This window comes from Lissotriton vulgaris, chromosome 12 (assembly GCF_964263255.1).
Source record: "Lissotriton vulgaris chromosome 12, aLisVul1.2, whole genome shotgun sequence".
NCBI lineage: Eukaryota > Metazoa > Chordata > Amphibia > Caudata > Salamandridae > Lissotriton > Lissotriton vulgaris.
Window position 1 is genome coordinate 128,115,667 of NC_141700.1, and position 20,663 is coordinate 128,136,329.

At 42.5% G+C, this 20,663-nt stretch overlaps 1 protein-coding gene across 3 annotated transcripts in view; it reads left to right on the plus strand.

Moving 5' to 3' along the window:
- Positions 1-20,663, plus strand: part of CRTC2 (CREB regulated transcription coactivator 2) — a 215,045-nt gene that overhangs the window by 151,602 nt on the left and 42,780 nt on the right. For all 3 annotated transcript variants that reach the window (XM_086947542.1, XM_086947544.1, XM_086947543.1), the window contains one exon: positions 4,017-4,468. In XM_086947542.1, the coding sequence (XP_086803668.1) occupies positions 4,017-4,468 (452 nt within the window). The remainder of the gene's footprint in view (positions 1-4,016; positions 4,469-20,663) is intronic.

The window sequence follows — 20,663 nt, forward strand, 5'->3', positions numbered from 1 at the left end:
CAGAAATCTAAAGAACAGGTATGGGGAATCTGAAATACAATGCAGGGTTATGAGAGAAAGAGAACACGAGTTAAGGGAAATCTGAAATAAAAAGAACAGTTAAGGGGAATCTGAAATACAAAACTAGATTAAGGGAGGTAATCAAGGGCTGCTAGGGGCAGTCAGAGTAGCGAGCGGCAGGGGCGAGCTGGCCCGAGGACCTGCTCAACTGCATTTGAGTCAATTGTAAGTCTGATATGAGAGTTATCAGTAATACATAAAAAGAATCCTTCTTGCAAGATATGATTTGCTTGCTATATTTTGCTCTTTAGGAGTTACCACATTTATTTATTTTATTTATTTATTTATTTATTTATTTATTTATTTATTTATAACGTTTTATATAGCGCAAACTTGATCCCGAAGGATATCAGAGCGCTTTACAGTTTGAGGGAAATGAAGGTAACAGATCAATATGTGAGCCAAATAGGTAATATACATAGGCATTGAATCAAATATTGCATACATAAAGGACCATGTGTGAACCTGGGGTAAGCGAAGAATGGGCTAGTCAAAGAAACATAATGCTGTATTTCTCAGAGTGTGGTGCCTTAAACTGACTTATTTCATTTGGAGTTCTATGGTAGTGATTCTCTCAAATGAAACACTTAGGGTTGTTACTTTTTCTTGCTCTCGAATGAGTGGAGTTACCAGGGTTTTATGATTTTCCTGAACAGTTGGATTTCCTTGTTTTGAACTGACCTAGAAGTAGGTCTATTGTCCCATCTCATAAAATAAGCTAACTAATATCCTTACTGTGTTTGATAATGTCTTTGAACAGAAGTCAATCTTAATCGGGCTTTGGGTAAACATTTTAAAATCATTGTATCATTACAATCCATGTGGTATGCCGCAAGTGATGAAGGTTTTACTGGCTAAGGAGTTATAAAAATCGACAGGTGAGGACTGAAGCAGAAAAGAAAGATACACCGAATGTTGCCACTTCTTCAAAGGAAAAAACAGTCTCTAATAGTCAAAAGAAATTACTATTAACAGATGTAGTCTGCCTTACCAGCAGCCCCGCTGACAGTGGCCCATAACTTGATCCGCTTTGTTTGTGTTCGGTGTCCTACAAAAACTAGAGACAGATTTCATATGTCCTTTGGTGTCCGAGACTTCATACTGGGCTCCTATGGATCGAGGTAACAAAAATACCTGTTGGGCCCAGATAGCTGGGCAATAGGTCACCTAGAGTTGCTATCTTTGGACAATTTGTATGACTTTGTGAGTGAGTAATGACTTTGTTCAAGTGAGAGCCCTCTGCAAAAGGACCAGAATGCTTAAGGTGCTTCTGGACCTCAGTTCTTATTATTAGGTGACTTCAACCCTATCTAATCCACCAGGTCACACATACAACATTATCCTTAGCATGGGCATACTTGTGAAGTTTTGGTACTGGGTGAGACATTATTCATGTACTACAAATAAAGGATGATTTTTAGAATTCCTGGCAAATTTAAAGTTTTATCATACTTTACCAGAGGATCTATGAGAATGTGTATGATGTCAGCTGATAACCAATGGTGGTTATTATAATCTTTTTTGACAAAGGCACCATTTATGGGTTAGATAATTAGTCTCATGTGCCCAACAGCCGTTCTTTAACATACAAAAATCTTCTTTGATCGTACATTTCTTTTAAACTGTTTTAAATGTGTTTTATGTTACTAATTACAAAGGATTTTGTTAACCTCCACCTTGCTTTGGCACAGTCCTTTCATCTCTTTGCATAAGCCAAGTCTTTTTTGCATTGGCACTTAACCTCCCTCATATATTTTTAGTGTGCAAGTTTTATTTAGCATAACTCTATCTTTATTAGGGGTTAGCGATAAACTCCGCTCCACTGGCGGAATTTGCAATGTTTTGCCCACTCCGCATTTCTCTTGCAGCGTGGAGTTTCGGCAAAACGCAGCTATTCACTGCATGGCTGTGTTTTTTCTTGTGTGTGGCTCACCAACGTTACGTTTGTGAGCGCAAGAGAGAATTTGAGTTTACTAGTGCGATTTTCAGGCACTAGAACGCCACCTGGCGAGATTTTTTGCAACGCGGGCAGTCTCAGTTGGTTGCGACTGTTTGCATTGAGAAATCCGCTGCTCAAGTAGAAAAGATACTCAAGTGGCAGAAAGAAGCAAAGCCCTCTGGGGCGCTGCCTGGTGCATATCGCGCTAATTTTACAGTGCTACATGCCAAATTCTGCCTGCCCGCGGAATCTTGCTGAGTTTTTATGGAACTCTCCTTAGTTCTGTGGGGTTTATTGCCACAACTGTCTCCCAAACCTAATCTTTACCCTTTCTTTATATACGGTGGTTCTTGCTTGATCTAACTTTATCTCTACACCTATTGTATATGTTGGCTGTTTCTGATATGTTATGTTCTTTCGCAGCTTCTGTCTACATTGACTATACATTGGAATTTTCTGATCTTTCTGTATGTTCTTTGGCTCTTCCTTGCGCTGGCTGTATCCTTTCACTTCCTTCGTGTGCGTTGGTTCATCTTTAAACCAGCTTTCTCCTTTGGCCAGATTTCCAATATGTTTATTGTTCTTGTGTGTGGCTCTTTCTTTTCAACTCCTTTATATATGTTACATTCTTTGGCCTTGCTCTGTCCTTTCATATTTATCTTTGTATATATTGGCTTTCACTTTGTCTTTATATTGATATATCGTACATCCATAGCTTCATATATGATCTAGTTTGTCCATGCCTTATTTGGACTACCTATGTCGTTTAACTTCATTTGTAAGCATTGCATTTTCCCTTCTTACTCTGCCCTCAGTAACTTTCCCATTTACTGTGAATGGGCATTATTTTGACTGTCCTTTTACCTCATTGCTAAATTCTTCTGCCACTTTTACACTTAGGAGCTCCTTTGTCTGGCTCTCTCATTGCTCAGTTTTTTTTAACTTGAGTCTTTTTGGCCTAACTTTAGCCTTGCTCTTTTTTCTCAATAGTATTTGTTGCTCAGCCTTACCCTCTCCTTTCACTTGTCCTTGCCGTGTTTTCTGCTCCTTTATTTGTTTCAAATCCCAGTTTATGTTGTTATAGCATTTCATGTTCTATATAAATGTGTTAAATTTTCCTTGGCCTAACATTTTTAAGTTGCACTTGTGTTAGATCTTCGAAGGTTTGCCTTTATTCTTTCACCCGCTTTCTGTATGTTAAATGTATGTTGGTCAAGCTCTATTGTATCATCTTTCTATATGTGAAGTCTTCCTTGGCAATGTCCTTTCAGCACTTATAAATACTCTAACTTATCCTTGACTATCTTTGTTGTGTCAACTAGATTACATTTTTTGGGCCTTGCTCAGCCTGCCTGTAGTCTTTCAGCTGCTTTCATACAGTAGGTCTTATACATGTTCACAGTGGATCAATCATTTCACAACTTGCACATTTATTGGTGCTTTCTTTATGTGGTCCTGTCTTTCTCTGGAATGTGCTTTTGTGCAAAAATACCTTCCCCAGTCTTTGGTCCTGCTCCATCCTTAAAATGCTCTGTAGAAATGATTTACCCTACCATCTCTCCTCTCATATATTTGAACTTTTCTTCACATTCAGGTTGTGGCTCCTGCTCTATCCTCTCATGTTGTATCAACTCTACATTAATTCTGCCTCACTCTGGATTTTTCGTTTCATTCCTTTGCGTAGTTCGGCTCTGTCAATCTGCCTGTGTACGTTTCGATTCTTGTATGTTGTAACAATTTTTTGGGACATTGCTTCCAACTGGCAAGTCCAATCAGCATTAATGTTTTTCTTGTATGTATGTATGTACTTATTTATACTGCCAACTCCCATCAATTCCCTAGCTGAGATCTCTAGTTGTTCACAAGGCTTTGGCCTGTAAGTCTCCCCCGTATGCAAAACAGAGTGTATTCTCTAAGTATTCCATCAAATGCACTCCTGTCCAATTATCCATTCGTTTTTGACAGTTTTATTTCTGCTTTTTGAGTAATTTTTGTTGTTTTTCTTTTTATCCCACAGGATTCACTTCACCTCTGCAGAGCTCTTTGAGCAACCCGTCCTTGCAGTCATCACTTAGCCATCCTAACCTACAGTCTTCGCTCAGCAGTCAGTCCCTGCAGTCCTCGCTAAGCAATCCCTCCCTGCAGTCCTCACTCAGCAGTAACTCGATGCAGTCCTCCATGAGTAATCACTCTCTCCTCTCCTCCACCAGCAATCCCTCGCTCTCCTCTTCCCTCAGCAACCCATCTCTTGGCAGTCCATCCATGCAGACTTCACCGAACAACCCCAGCCTGCCCTCTGGCTTCAGTAGCTCCTCCTTCTCACCCATGCCTAATCCGTCGATATGCACCTCTCCCAGGCGAAGAGTCCCACTCAGTCCACTCATCCTTCCATTGGGGGGAGACTCCAGGAGGCAACATTCTAAGCAGTTTTCACCAACAGTGCCCCCTACATTGTCTTCCATCACACAGGTATGCATGAACCACGCTTGGCCTTCATTGTTTTCACAGTTTATTCTTTGGCTTTATTGTTTTAATCTGTGGTTGTTTTAACTCCATTTCATTAAGGTGAATCTGTATCTGAGGCACTTGCCATGAGAATACAGATCCACGCCAGATTATGCTAGTCATATTATTTCATCCTCTTGAGCTGCGCTAGTAACGTGTCAACTTATTGTCTCCTGCTGCTCAGTTACTTTTGTCTAAGTGTCAAAAATCAGTCTTCAACCTAAAAATGGAGGACTGCTAAAATAATTCCCACAGGTGCGGCTCAATTCCAGCAGCTTTTAAATACAATGTAATCTAAACTGTTTTTGAAAAATCAAAGTACACCTGTTCTAAACAATGTCAATCTTTTTTGGGTTTTTTTATCGAGCATTTTACACAGATTGGCCAGGAATAGGAAGTTACATGTTTAAGAACTTCAGCCCGCAGAGCTGTCTGTCCCCGATGCAAAACTCAATTCTGTTTAACTCTCTGTCAGAATTTATTCCTGAGCACTCTAATCCTTGTGTTAGCATATCTTTTTCTGGAAGGAAACTGTCATTTATCCACTTTCAGGGATTTGTTTTGGCAGTAGCTTACTTTGTTCAATTGACAATTCTTGTTGCTATCTTTTTTGCTTTGATTGAGAAGTTGCTTAGACTGTGTTAGGAATTGTCTAGGCCCTCTGGTGTTGACAGCTGTAATCATTACCAGCCTTTAGTACAAAGCTTTCATGGTAAGGTAAGGTGTTTTTTAAAATGCCTTGCAGACCAGCATCAGTAATGAAAATAAAGGGGGCATGCACCCTACCCTTGTTTCTGCACAGAACCCCCTTGAAATTTCTAGTCGTTTCTGCTTGCAGGCCCTACATGCCAATTAATTACATCTGTTCCATTATTAAAATGTCAGTGTCCTTTGGCATCACAGTGGGTCTCAAGATCATTGTCCATATTGGCATCAAGTGTTCCTTCAATGTTTGTTTTGCCTTGCTTTTTTAATGAGAAAAAATAAATCGACAATTCAAAGTATAGATTGTGATACATGGCCCAATACGCAGGCGTGTGGCAGTTCATAGTCATACCAAACCATGCAACATCGAACTACCGTATAGTACTGTGCAAAAAACACAACAGCCATTTCCGAATTTTGGTGGAATCGTACAGATCCTGTGGGGATACATTCCTACACTCAAATCAGTAGGAGCCCACAATAATTCAGCCATTGGCCCCACAATTTATCAAACCTCTGTGTGAAACTTCTTCCTTCATAGATAATCTGCTCACCTCTCATGCACCAATCCATGTGTTTACTTCATTACTCTATCTGAGGTACAGTCTGGTAACCCCTTCTCTGTGCAATATTTTGCTGGGCTATTACTAGTCCTTATTTACACAAAAAACGCTGATACCTAGTACATTCCTGATCTCCCCCTTATCCTCCGGGTGCAAAGTTCTCTGCCAGTGGTCAAGGGCAGCCCCTCAGCCTCTGTTGGAGTCCCCACCACACACGTCCAGTACGGCTGCGAGGCCAGACAGTCCCACAAGGTGTGTCGAAACATGTCCCCAAGTGAACATGGTGGCAGATACCAGGAATATCATATCAAATTCAGGAGCACTAGTGTCCTGTGGAGACGTATTTATCTAATATAGGGATATCATTTCATTGATCTGTTCCACTGTCAGCCAGTGCAACGTATGGTGGTCTTCTGTCACATGATTGAATGTATGCAGCCCAAAGATCAGCCGCATCTATATCCTGAAGTAATTGTAGTTTGGCCATGGACTTTAATGGGTGTATCACATAGAATGTGTTGCATCAAGTCTGTGTAGAATGGCTGCTGCTACTACAGTAGCTCTCATCTTCTGAGGAATTATAGGGAGGATCCTTCATAAAATGTTAGTTACAAAAAAACAGGCAGAATGAATTGAGTTGACTTGATTTTCAAAAAATAGGTCCCTTTCAAACTCGAAGCCCAGGTATGTCACTGTGTTCACTAGGCAAGGTTAGGCACTCAGCTGGCACAGCCAGAACACAGAAATCCCTAGGCAGTCTGTGCCTCATAATAGCACCTCTGTTTTGTCCCTGTTCAGTTTTAGGATGTTAATGCTAATCCAAGGTTGAATGGTCAAAAACAATATTGAAGAATGTGCTAGATAACTTCCGAAGAGCGGTCAAGTCTAAAAATAAGCAGGATGTCATCAGCATATGCCATAGGGTCCATGCCAAAATAACTGAACTTGACTGGTGTGTCATATATGTTAAATTACATTGGTGACAGAGAAGATCCTCGAGGAACTCCACATGGAACTAAGTACGTTTTGGATCCGAAGTTTTACATGTGATAGTTCAATTTTTTGATTGGAATTCTTCTGTATCAGTTAAATGTCTTGCCTTCAGTTTTGTCGAAGGCTGGGACTGTGACAGCTGCCCATTTCAGAAGTCTTTTTTTTTTTTTATATTTGTTTATTGATTTACTTTGGCAGTGGAAAGTTGTAAGGTACACTTTACAGAGATAATTCATGATAATTAAAAAAAAAGGAAGATGGAACACAATTTTATAACAATGTTACAAACAGAAAAAAGAATTAGATTGAATAGATCGTGGCAATATATATAATTTAAAAAAAACAGATTCACTTAGTTTATAGAGTCATTATAGACCAATTAGATCCAATTATGAATGGATGACCATAATTTATCACCAAACATAGTCTTCCGCCGGCCCTTAAGTCTATATACTGCACTTTCGAGCCGATAAACACTTAATAGTTTTGACTGCCAATGATGGAAAGCTGGAGGATCCACATCCAGCCAACGAGAGGTTATGCAGTATCTATACAATTACATGCATATGAATAAGAAACCTTCTTCTTCGACCGTTCTAATACCAATTTGGTCGGCTTGGATTCCTAGTATCATTAGTTCTGGTAGTAATACCGGTGATGACTCTAAAATACTATCTAGAAACCTTTGTACTTCTTGTATAAATTGATTCAACTTTGGACACTGAACAAGCATGTGAATTAGATTGGCAGCTGCAAACCCACAACGACTACAACTCGTGCCCCCCTTAGCTTTCCATAGTGCCAATTTCGACGGTGTATAGTATAGGTCGAAAACGGCCATAAAATGTTGGCTTTTAAAAGACCCATTGAATAATACCATATTGGCCATTTCGAGAGATCTAGATATATCGACCTTTTCTATTCCTAGATTTGTTTGCCATTTGTTAGTGTACATCTCAAGGTCATCTTTTGTTCTATTTAGCATCAGTTGGTATATTGTGCCAATTCTATCTTTCCTAATACAACTTTCCAGCACATCTATTTTATTCATAGAACTAGTATTAATTAGATTTTTAGACTCTATAAAACTTCGGATTTGGAGATATTTAAAAAAAATCTCCCCTTATTAAAGTATAGTTGCCCTGCAGATATGAATATGACACCATTTGCCCATTCTGAAACAGATCTCCAAATGAGCTGATTTTAAGGTCTATCCACCTCTGCATCACAGAGTCCCAGAAGATATCGGGAAGCGAAAAAAAATTCAGAAATGGTGTATAATGGTTTAGCTTCATATTAAAACAAAACTTTTTGTTAAATTGTTTCCAGATTTGAAATGCTGCGATCAGAACCTTAAACTTTGTTTTTTTGTAGTAACTTGGTTCTATCAACCTGAGTAGACACTGTCGGGCTTCTACTCCTAGCAGCATCTCATAAATAGAGGGGGCCATTGCTTCATCCAAACAAAAATCTGGAAAGATCATAATACCCATAGCTTTTAAAAAGATTGCCCAGTAATATAATCTAAAATTCGGGGCCCCCAATCCTCCTCTTAGTTTAGGCAAAGTGCACCATTTCAGAGATCTTCTAACTCTCCGATAGCCCCATATAAACCTAGAAGTAATTCTATCTAATTTACCAAAAAAAGCAGAAGAAAACAATAATGGTATAGTGCGAAATAAATACAAATATTTGGGGAATATAATCATTTTTACCGCATTTGTACGGCCGTATAATGATAAATGTAAATTGTCAAGCCTCTCGAGAGTCCTATTTACGGAGGATAATAACAAATCTGTGTTCAGTCCGACAATGTCTTCGACTTTAGCAGAGAAGTCAATGGATTTTTTTGGTATATGTACCTCAGTGCCTGGTTCATAAAATCCGGACCTTGCAAGGGGCTAAATATGTAGGCGCAGGCTTCGACAGCCCTGCTACATTTTCTACTTTTTATGATTGGAGAAATAAGCTTCTACCCCCATCAAGAAGAGTATTGTATTTTGGGGCTATTTTGTGCACAGCTATAGGAAAAGGTGTTTTGTCCAGCATTGGGTCTTTCAAAGATTTACATGTGCTTCAATTTTTTCCTGCACTCAGGCCGGGAACTGTTGGTGGGTCGTGTTAAAATAGCAAAAGAACTGTAGACCATATGCAATACGTCAGCCTCATTGTTTGACCTGAACTCCGGCCAATTAGGTAACATGACCCAGACCTCTACTGCTCCTATCGACTTTCAGCTGATATTCTCCTGTATGTTAAATGTTATGGCCTCCTCTTAAGATCAGCCTCCATTTGAATGTAAAGAACAGTTTTTGACATGGTTTTTAAATCTTTTACTGGTAGTGCTTTAACGTAAAATGTGAAAGTAGTGTTTCATTCCTGAGACTTTTTTTTCTCACTGAGACAGCTAATTTTATGACCTGACGTTATGCATGCCTGCGGTTTCTGAGAAGAAAACTATGTTTAAAGACTGGCAACCTCCTCAGACAAGTCAAAGGTGAAGTTCCACAGTGGCCTTGTTTGTAAATGACAAGGGCCTAGAACAGATGGGGCCTTTTTCAGTGATAGAGACGATAAAGAAGATGAACAAAAGCCACTAAATGGATGAACTGCATGTACATTGGCACTCAATGGGGAAGCCAATAAATATCTTTGAAGCAGATTCCTTAAGATTGGCAATGCTTCACCTATCTTAGCTATGTACGTTTTTCCAGTTGAGGAGAAATATTTCCCCTTTCACATATAAACCATCAGAGGTAGATGAGATACAAATGAGAACTGTTCTACAAAGGTGAGCAGGCTTCGGCAACGCTGATCTATGGGTTCTTCCATTTGCACATTTTGGCGAATCGATATGGCCACAGTCATGACATAATTCAAATGGTTAAAAAGAATTGCTTTAAGACCCTAAATTAAAACCAGAAATATGGCTATGGTGTTTGCCAAATTGGTGTCAGGAAGAAAGTTGACGAGGCACTTCATGCCATTAAAGCTGAAACAGAGACTGCACAGTACCTTGAATTGCTTCAAATGCATCAGTCTATTCAGTATTACTAATGACACAACCAAAAAAGCTGCCAGCATCAGTCCTATAGTTGCGGCCAAACCGAACAATGTGATGGCTATGAACCCAATCAACCTTCTGTAGCAACAGAAACACCCAAGCAACCAATCTCACAAGCAAGGCCAAAGATGTGGAAAAGCAAAATTTCAATATTTAACGATAAAGAAAACTGATCCTGACTTGATTGGGCTGTCTTGCTTCCACTGATGTTGCTGGTAGGAGGCAGAATACGTTTTTTCGGAGATCAATATATTATAACTTCAGACAGGTGGGTGCTGCATATCATCAGGCACTGGCCAATTCTAAAATTCGTAGAGAACCTTCGGGTGTTTTTACCAAAGAAAGTAAAACTGAAACACAAGAAGGAGCTAACAGAGGAGATCATCAGGCATTCAAGGACCTACAAAGAAAGTGGCAGCATGTCCAAAAGGTTTACGTTTCTACTCAAAAATCTATTTTTTTTGTTTGTTTAGTTTATTATTTTCATAACAGGTCACAGGAAGTTCATATACACACAGAACCCAGCTTAACAGTGCAAACTGGTACATACTTAATGTAATATGCAGCATATTTACGAAAGTTATGTAGACAGACCAACATATACAGCAAGATTCAAGACTGAGTGTAAATACAATCACAGTGAGCATACATTTACATTTCCCAGTTAGATCACAGAGTTCCTTATTTGTTATCATTAAACGCTATCTACTCAAGATTCCTGGATACTAAAGAAATCTTGGGATTGTCAACCTCTACTACACATTCGGGTCCTGAACATATAGCTCCAAAAACAAGGTTTTTGTACAATCATGCACCCAAAAAATGCTTCCATTCCTCAAGAAAGGAAATTACTTTGAATGATTAGATTTGAAATAAAGTTACTTCAGTGTCCCTATACATAAAAGTCACTGGAATCCTCTTTGATTAAGTTGGTCAATTAAATCGAACATGTACTGGGAATGCAGAACTACCACTCAACTGACTGGTCAACCACAAATGGGAAATAGACAAGAGAGATAATTAGAGAAGGTATAGATGGTGCAAACCTCGATAGGACATGTTTGTAGAAAGTCAAAATGGCAAATGGAATTTTTGGGCTGCAGTTAGCCCTTCCTGAGATCCCATGGTTAAACACACACAATGTGGTAGTTAAGGAAGTTTCTTTATGCATTCCTTCTGAATCCTTTGGCATCCATAATAATGAGCACACTCTGGAGAACATAAAGTAATCACCATGGCACTGGCATGGCCATGATGACATTGGTATATGGAGTTGTGGAAATTGTTAGTTTAAACACCAATCCAATTGAAGCCAGAACTGAATTTGTGTAGCGGACGAAGGACTAATACTCCATCACAATCCGTGATCCCTAAAATAGACTGTTTGGCTCTCAAGACCTAGATGAGAAGACTGTTAATAGATACTAATGTATTATTAAAACATATGCTTTCAAATAGAAGCATTTTTGGAACTCAGTGGACTGAAAGTTAGTTTTGATAGTTCTACGCTAATTTGTGTCACACCCTTTGAAATTAGCACATTCAGTCCTTAAATATTCTTCAATAAAAGTGCACTTGCCAGCAAATTTGAGGTACCCCAGAAAACGGAATGAGCTATCATTTTTCTCGTTAAGATTGATTAAGGAATTCAAGAAGTGTCTGTTTAGAACTTTCCTTCCGAAAATGCATGTTTTACCTTTTTTGAGAACTAGTTAAGTCTTGAGAGTGCTAATGAGCTCTCCCTTTGAGACAGTACATAGTGGTCATACCACATCTTTCATGGAAGACTGCTTTCTTGTTAGCCATCACATCAGCAAGGAGAATGAGTGATTTCAAGGCTTTCCTTGTAAGGGACCATTCTTATGATTCTTTAAGGACTGAGTGTCGCTTTACACAAATCCTAAACTCATCCCTAAAGTACCAGCGCCTTCATCTAAATAAGAATATTTTAGTATGGGCATTCTTTCTGCACCATACCACTGTGGGGGATGTATTCTCTGTAGATGTCTAAAGTTCTGTTTGCAACAGATCACAAACTTCTATCCGGTGGATCAGCATTTTGGGACTTATGGTAATTCAAACAAAGGTATACTTTTTAGCAGAACAATGCTTTGTGGATTTTAAGATGTATTGCCTTAGATCATACCACTATAAATAGACCTATTTCAGATACTGTTAGAGCTCATTCCACGAGAAGCATGGCTGCCACGCTTTTGCAAGGCATTAATGCATTGATGTTCTACCCAGACATGTATTAGCACTGGGACCAGCGGTGCTCCTGTAACTAAAGTTTGAAGGTTGGTATCTTTCATAGATTAACGTGTGACCCACCCTACTCTTTTTCATGTGGCACCAGGCTGGCAGATCTGGCATTTGGTAGTCTCTAGGAGCAGTAGAGCTTCACGTCTTGTCACCCCAGTGCCCCTAGTTCGTATCATGCATACTGCATGTAGATTGTGGCTGTTTTCAATGTTGTAGATTATATGTGTACTCTGCTTGGTTGAATTGGATTAGAAAGGGTTCCCCAGCCTGGCAATGGGGAAAAACTCAGGCATGTAAATCTATGAAAGATCAATGCTGTAGACCCACTCTTTCAGTTAAGTTAGTTTCCTTTTAATGAGAGGTTCTCCTTCCTTGTCTCCTGTGACAGACGCATCAGAAGACTTGCCTGTCAGTATCTGTCAGGACAGCACAATCATTGTCGGGAACTGTAAAACTGCATATTTCTATTCCTGAGTGCCTGCCTGTATAGGAGGCCAAGGTTTTAATTCCTCAGCAAGCATTAGCAATAAGCATCAATGGACGGAAAGAACTTCAAATGAAATTTAGGTTAGTTAAGGAACTGCTGGGTCTGTATTTGTGGCAGTCGAAATAGTCTGCATCTTATTACCAAGCCTGTCTGTGTGCTTTGAGTATATTTGTTTTTCTTTTTTTTAACTAATTTAGATTGCATTTGAATTTTGTAAAATATTACATTTTTAAAAGTGTGCTGCACATTATTGGAATTATTTTAGTGTTTGTCAATAACAAAGATTCCCATGACGAAAATTACATTTGTAGGTAAGAAACCTTTCTTGTATGGTTCCTAACTCAATAAAAAGCCCATACTTTAATTGTCCGTTGTGCTAACAAAACAACCTGGGTTCCTCTAGCAATTCATGGTAAGTTATTCAGTGAGATCAGTCAAACTCTTAATACTTGATGGGTATTAATAGAGACACTTGTCCGCCACAGTTCAATTCATGAAATGCCCTGCAAACGGACCTTCATGTATACTTGAGAACGTACACATTGTTTTTTCTTTGGTGTTTCGAAGCGGATTATGGAAATGACTTGTGTTGAATAAATCTGTTGACTACCCCACTTGGGGGTCTTCCTACAAACTCATGTTTCTCTCACCATTGACTATAAGGTCACAAAATATGCTTGCTCCTAGCCCCATTAAATGCATTTTTATTGACATCATCATTGTAAACCCAAAACTGCGTTAGTATCGGAGCCTTACAAAGTGCCCCTCTGTCATGTTAGCAATCGGCATATCATCGCAGTATCCTTAAGTTGACATCCTGATCAAGCTTGTAATCAAGTCATTGATAAAAGTTAGCAAGTGATGTTACATTTGTGTTCCAAAGTGAGCTAGTGATATTTGCAAGCTGGTATCTTGTCTGCTGTCTGTTCTTAATTGAGTTCATGGAATGCTTGCTCTGTATTGTAAAGCAAGCTTGTAACATTCCCTCCTTTTCTGGGAACCAGTGAAATGCTCTTCATAGAAACATGAGCTAGTGCAGAATAGGTCTTACATGAGCCAATGAAATATCTGTGTCACTGTCTCCATTAAACACCAGTACCATCTCAAGATAGAAAATGAATTGCCAATTGTGTTTTATCTGGTCATTGAAGTGCCATAAATCGTTAAATATGTCATATCCCAGTACGTGAGCCAGTGATTGGCCAGAAGTTACTTGCACCACTGAAATAGTGTGTGTGTATGTATAATAAATTAGTTCTGTGAAGGAAGATATGTGGGCCATAAGATTTCTTCTTTCATGTGCGTCTACCAAGGCAATTTAATTTCTTTAAGCAACCCTGCTTTTAAGTAATGATATTGTGCTTACATTTTCCTCCAATTGATGCAGTCCAGTGATCAATCCAAAGGGATGAACTTACCTCTTTGGGGTTTCAACTGCTATTTAATTCTAAATATGTTTATCTCTTTGCTGTACGTCAGTATCTATTTTTTTTCAGCGCCATAAGGGAATTGTCTTTCTGAGTAGTATACCTGTGGTATTCCATCTCAAAAATAGACAGTCTGTGAATACCACTTTCAGGGAATTCAAAGTCAGTTACCTGATTATGAAGTCAAGGATGTGGAACCGTGTCCGTATTTAACTTCAAAAGCTAGAAAGCAGAGAGTGATCTTTGTGCCTATGGGAGAAAAAGTGAGATACTATAGGATGAAGAAGACAAAAAGCTATTTACCTACAATTCTGATGGATACTTTAACTGCAGCTTCCTCACATTTAGAATATCTGCAGATGGCCGACAGGATTAGAAATATTTTTTGCAGAGCCTCTGTGCACCAGTAGGTGGCGTTGTGCAGCTCTGCATCAACTCCACTCTGGAAGTGATAGCCAACCAGGCGAGCTGACTTGGTTCCTTTCTTTCCACGCCTTTGTGCTGAACCCAAAGCTAACGCCTACTTTTTTTATCATCTTTTGATTTACTTTTTTCTTCTAGATTTATTTAAAGTGTGCATGGGAACCTACCCATTCCTAAAACTACAGGGCTTAAGCCTTGTAAGGGAACTATTGCAAACCAATGTCTGTGACAGATCCCCAAGAGGTGTGTCTCTGGTGTTTGGGTTTGGGCCATGACTCCAAATTAAGAGGGAGTGTGCACTGGTTAACCCATAGGTGATCTGCGACGGTGAAGCCTAGCTATGCATTTTTTAATATGGTAGGAAGTCACATAGGGCACGTTCCCGCTCGAAGGGAGAGCACAGACTCATTCCCGCTCTTGAGGTCATGGTGGTGATCTAAGTCTTCAGGTAAGTTCAAGTAAAAAAAAAAAACATACAAGAATGACAAGTGGCCTCGTCCCAGCCTCGCCACTCTTCCCCTGATGAGTCGCAAGTATGCCAAGGCGCTCTGGTCTTGCACCATGAATTCCTGGGTCCATCGGCAACACCACAGCAGATTTAGGCGTACAAAGTAGGCCATGCTTTGCATCGTTGGCACACTATCAGCACCTTTTGGTGTGCTTTCAGACCCTACTGATCCACAGAGGCCACCTTTGGGATTTCTGACAGTGGGTCTTCTCTCAGCAGCATCTACACTTTTCGATCCCACTTTGGGTTCAGCTCCAGTATTAGAGGGAAGTCCACACCTGGCACCACAATCCTTGCCTGTTATTACTGTGTCAACTCCAATGCCAGAGAAGGACATCTATCTTTTTGTTCTGACCAACTCTGAACTGAAGCATTCTCAACCTCAACCGGAGAAGTGTTCTGGCACAGTTCTCATACACCCAGCCCCAATGTATTCTGATTATGACAAAATAGCAATTTTACTGAGGAGCCGCTCTCCAGTGCTCCACCAGCTTTTCAGTTGGACGCTGACCATGACAAACCAAATGTTGGCGCTGATGGTGCTGAATTTGTCCGTCAGTATGATGGCAGTTTTTAAATGGACTTTCAAGAGGTAAGTGGGATGGTCTCTTCACCAAACATGGGGCTGGTCTAACCCTCTGGCCGTTTCCAGAGGAATCTGTGTTGCTCTCTGTGGGCATTAGACAGATGTTAGAAGTTTTAGATCTACAGTTACCTTCCATGGTAAAAACGCCAGCTGATAGGAAGGTACTCTTGTGCCTTTGGGACTCTGCTGCTGAAATCTTACTAGAAGTCCTGGAAGAATTCAGTGATAATTTGATGGAAACCATTAAAGATGTCCAGTATGTGGCCAGATGCAGGCCTGGACAGCAAAAAAGACTGCTAAATTAATAACTGCAAGCTCGCATTGCTCACGCAACCAGTAGTGCCTGACTGCACATTAGATTTGTAGAATAGCGCTATAGTGCGAAAGTGCGCTTTGTATATCATTGTACTGTGCTGTGCTGCCTTGCCTAATTATTTGTCTTGTGCCTGATTGTGCCGGTGCCATTGCCAATTTGTTCGCGTTTTCAGTGCTAGTGCCCCATTCCTCTTTCGCTTTTGGCTCGCAGCCATCCATTTTGTTGTTTGTTATTGTGCCTCCCTGCCCGGCTCCCCACCCCGCCCCCGCCTCCCAGCTGCTCCGCCCTCGCCCCTCCACCATCCACATATGACAGATGCCTCTACATGCAGCGTTCACGCGCAGCGGTCGCGCCCCATGCACGCCGAAGGTGTGCCAAAGGTAAGCCCGTCTACGCCCGTCCGCGCCTGGACCGCACCCAGCGCCATACCCCCTGGCCCCCGCAAAATACATTCCGCTTGCATATCATACGACGCCGCAACCCTCTCAGCCCTTAACCCAGGCCGCACACCACAATGCTACCAAGCTGTCCCAGGACACACCCATGGACCCTTAACCTGCCAATCCTGCAAACTCGACTGCATCAGGACCCACACCAAATCCACAAACTCCAAACAGAGCTCCGACACCAACCATCTAAAGTGCATCCTACTCAACACCCGCTCGGTCCACAGACACTCCATTGAACTATGGAACCTACTCGACACTACTTTACCGGACGTCGCCTTCCTTACAGAAACCTGGATGAACGCCTCTTCAGCACCCGACAAAGCCATAGCCATCCCGGACGGCTACAAGATCATCCGAAAGGACCGCATCAACCAAACAGTAGGAGGCATCGCCATCGTCCATAAGAACACCATCCGCATCACAACCAGCTCCGATGATAACATTGCTAACGCAGAACACCTTCACTTTCAGATCCACACCAACCCCAAGACCACACTCAGAGGCACCCTCATCTACAGACCACCATGGCCCCGCACACAATTCAGTGAAGACATCACTGACTTCATCAGCCCACATGCCCTCACCTCCGAGAACTACATTCTACTAGGAGACCTCAACTTCCATTTGGAAAAGAAAAACAACAGCAACACCACCTCCCTTGTGGACAACCTGAACAATCGCGGACTCAAACAACTTGTCGACACCCCCACCCACCTTGCCGGACACACACTCGACCCTATCTTCACCTCCAGCAAGCACATCTCCTTCGATCACACCACAGCCCTCTATTGGACGGACCACAGCTGCGTTCATTTCAGCTACAAAAAGACCACGACCCACAACCTCCCACATCCTATTCATCGAAGAAACTGGAACAAAATTAACTCAGACCAGCTCTTCACTTCGCTCCACCAAAACCCCCCTGCCATATCATCGAACCCAAACCAAGCAGCCACCAACCTCCCACAATGGATCACCCACAGCGCCGACGTACTAGCACCCTTGAAGAACCATCCTTTCAAACAAAGTAGCAAAAAGCACCCTGGTTCAACGATGACCTCAAAAAATCCAAGAAGATCTGTCGGACTCACGAGAAAGCCTGGAGAAAAAAACCCAACATCTAACAACCTGGCCACCTTCAAGAACGCCACTCGCAAACACCACCAACTGATCCGATCACCAAGAATTCAGCATTCAAGGACCGACTCGACAACAATGCCCATAACAGCAAGGAACTATTCAACATCGTCAAAGAATTTACCAACCCCACCGCTGACACCAACAACATCACTCCCTCCCAAGAACTCGGCGACTCTCTATCCTCATTCTTCTACAACAAAATCGCCGATCTACATAACCGCTTTGAAAACCAGTCCGAAGACCAGTCCTCCCCACCCACCTCCGAACCAAAACCGCACTCTAACAACCTGTGTGCCTGGAACCCAATCACCATCGAAGACCCCATCCACCTTATGAATTCCATCCACTCAGGATCGCCAACCGACCCATGCCCCCACCACATTTTCAACAAAGCAGACTCCATCATCGCACCCCATCTCCGCGATGTCATCAACTGTTCCTTCAACTCCGCTACCTTCCCGGAAAGCTGGAAACATGCCAAACTCAGCGCCCTTCTGAAGAAACCCACAGCAGATCCCACTGAACTTAAGAACTACCGCCCCATCTCGCTCCTCCCATTCCCTGCCAAAGTCATTGAGAAAGCTGTCAAAAGTCAACTCATCGCCTTCCTCGAATCCAACAAATCCCTCGACCCTTCACAGTCCGGCTTCCGAGCCAAACACAGTACCGAAACTGCCCTCATCGCAGCAACAGACAACATTCGAACACTACTGGACAACGGGGAAACAGTTGCCCTCGTCTTACTTGACCTCTCCGCTGCCTTCGACACAGTCTGTCATAGCACCGTCATACAACGCCTCAGCAACATCGGAATACAAAGGAAAGCTTTGGACTGGATCATCTTGTTCCTCGCCGGAAGAACCCAGAGAGTCCGCCTCCCCTCTTTTAGATCAGAGGCCACCGAAGTCATCTGCGGCGTACCACAAGGATCATCACTCAGTCCCACCCTCTTCAACGTATACATGAGTCCCCTGGCATCCATAGCACGCCAACACAACCTCAACATTATCTCCTACGCAGACGACACTCAGCTGATCCTATCCCTCACCAAAGACCCAAACACCGCCAAAACCAACCTACACGAAGGGATGAAAGACGTAGCCGAGTGGATGAAGAACAGCCGCCTAAACTGAACTCGGACAAAACGGAAGTCCTCATCTTAGGATCATCCCCCTCTGCCTGGGACGACTCTTGGTGGCCACCAGCCCTGGGAACCGCACCCAGACCTACGGATCACGCATGTTACCTTGGCTTCATCCTGGACTCCTCCCTCTCGATGACCAGACAAGCCAGCGCAGTCTCATCATCTTGCTTCAACATCCTCCGCATGCTCAAAAAAATCTTCTGTTGGATCCCCACCGAAACAAGAAAGACAGTCACCCACGCACTGGTCACCAGCCGGCTGGATTACGGAAACACCCTTTACGCCGGAACCACAGCCAAACTACAGAAAAAACTCCAACGAATCCAAAACTCCTCAGACTCATATGGGACATTCTTTGGCAAGCTCACATTTCAGACCACCTCAAAGACCTCCATTGGCTCCCCGTCAACAAGAAAATAACGTTCCGCCTCCTCACCCACGCACACAAAGCCCTCTACGACCAAGGACCCGATTGCCTCAACACGCGACTGTCCTTCTACTCCCCCTCCCGCCAACTACGATCGTCCAATCAAGCCCTCGCCGCTATTCCGGGCATCAATAAATCCACCATGGAGGTAAGATCCTTCTCCTACCTAGCGGCCAAAACCTGGAATTCTCTCCCCACCCACCTCCGCCTTACACAGAACCACCTCGCCTTCAGAAAACAACTAAAAACTTGGATATTCGACAAGTAAAGCACCCCCCCCCCCTCCCTCAAGCGCATTGAGACCCTATGGGTGAGTAGTGCGCTATACAAATCTCCGAACTTGAACTTGACACTTGGATGAGCTCCACAGGCTTTTCAGTTGATTTTCAAGCATCACTCAAGGATATGCTTTTTGACTGATCTCGCCCCTTTTTGGCGAAAAAGCAACTCTGTCCTCGAGCTCTTTAAAGAAAGTAGCACAACTGCACGCTTCCTTGGTCTTTCCACATCTGCTAGGCAGTATCCCCAATACTTTTGCCCATTTTGGGACTTCACCGGGTGTTTCACATATAGACTGCATCAAGGCCCACTATCCCAAAAATGGGCACACCAGTCCTTTTGAGTGCCCGGTAGGTTATCTAGCTGCCAATGCCCAGGCCCACAGGAACAGCTAACCGCCCAGACACTCAGGTAGCAGCCCCCAAGCTGATTTAGTATATCCCTAGCGGAACACAACCATCTCGTGGGAGGGAGGATCAGTTATTTTCTTCATGAGTGGCAATCCATTACATCCAACATGTGAGTTCTGCAGATAGTTCAACAGGGCTATTCCCCTGCTATTCTTTTCTGAACATCTTCCTGCCTTATCAGAATGGCTTTCGGATGATCATATGGTCATTTTAGGCCAGGAAGAACTGCGAGAGACTTCTAGGCGCAGATTCCTTACCTTAGAATTTTCCCCAGGCGTCAGACTGGATCCCGAAATTTTTCGTGAGCAGTGCCCCGCATGCCAGTAGGGTAGGTGGCACCGTTCAGCTCCGTGTGGCGTCAGTCGCGCCGGAAATGACTTGTGCAGTGCCTATATGGGTGCCACTCCAGCGCGCTGACATCAGTTCTTTTCTTTTCCTGCCATATCCTGAAAACTATCCCTAGGAATTTTTTTATGACTGTGTTCTTTTCACTTTTTGTCAACGTTTTTGAGACTTTTCTCTTGGTGTGTTAGGTATGTTAGCTAGGAAGGATGTTTCAAGCCCTGCAGTGCCTGTCACCGGTAAATGTCGGTGACAAACTCTCACCTTGTCTGTCTCTGTTGCCTTGAGAGCGACCACAGCACCTAGATCTGCGTCCTTTGTTGGTAAATGCACCCCAAGGCTTTGAGGGAGCGATTCCCTCAAGCTCCTTGCCTTTCCACAAGCAACACCGCAATGGTCTCTATCCTGGTCAAGAGGAAGGTCCCAGGATCGGTCGCAAAGCCATCAATTTTTGTGGAATTAGTCCCACCTCCGTAAGTCCTACAATGAGTTGAAGAGGTCTTCGACTTCAGCCTGTCTGTCAAAGTAATCTGAAAAGACAACCCTGGCCAACTGTGAGAGTTAAATGAGGTCCCGCACCTCATATTTAAGTGGCCCTTCCCCACTGGAGTGCCTTTAGGCTCTATAGGTTCGG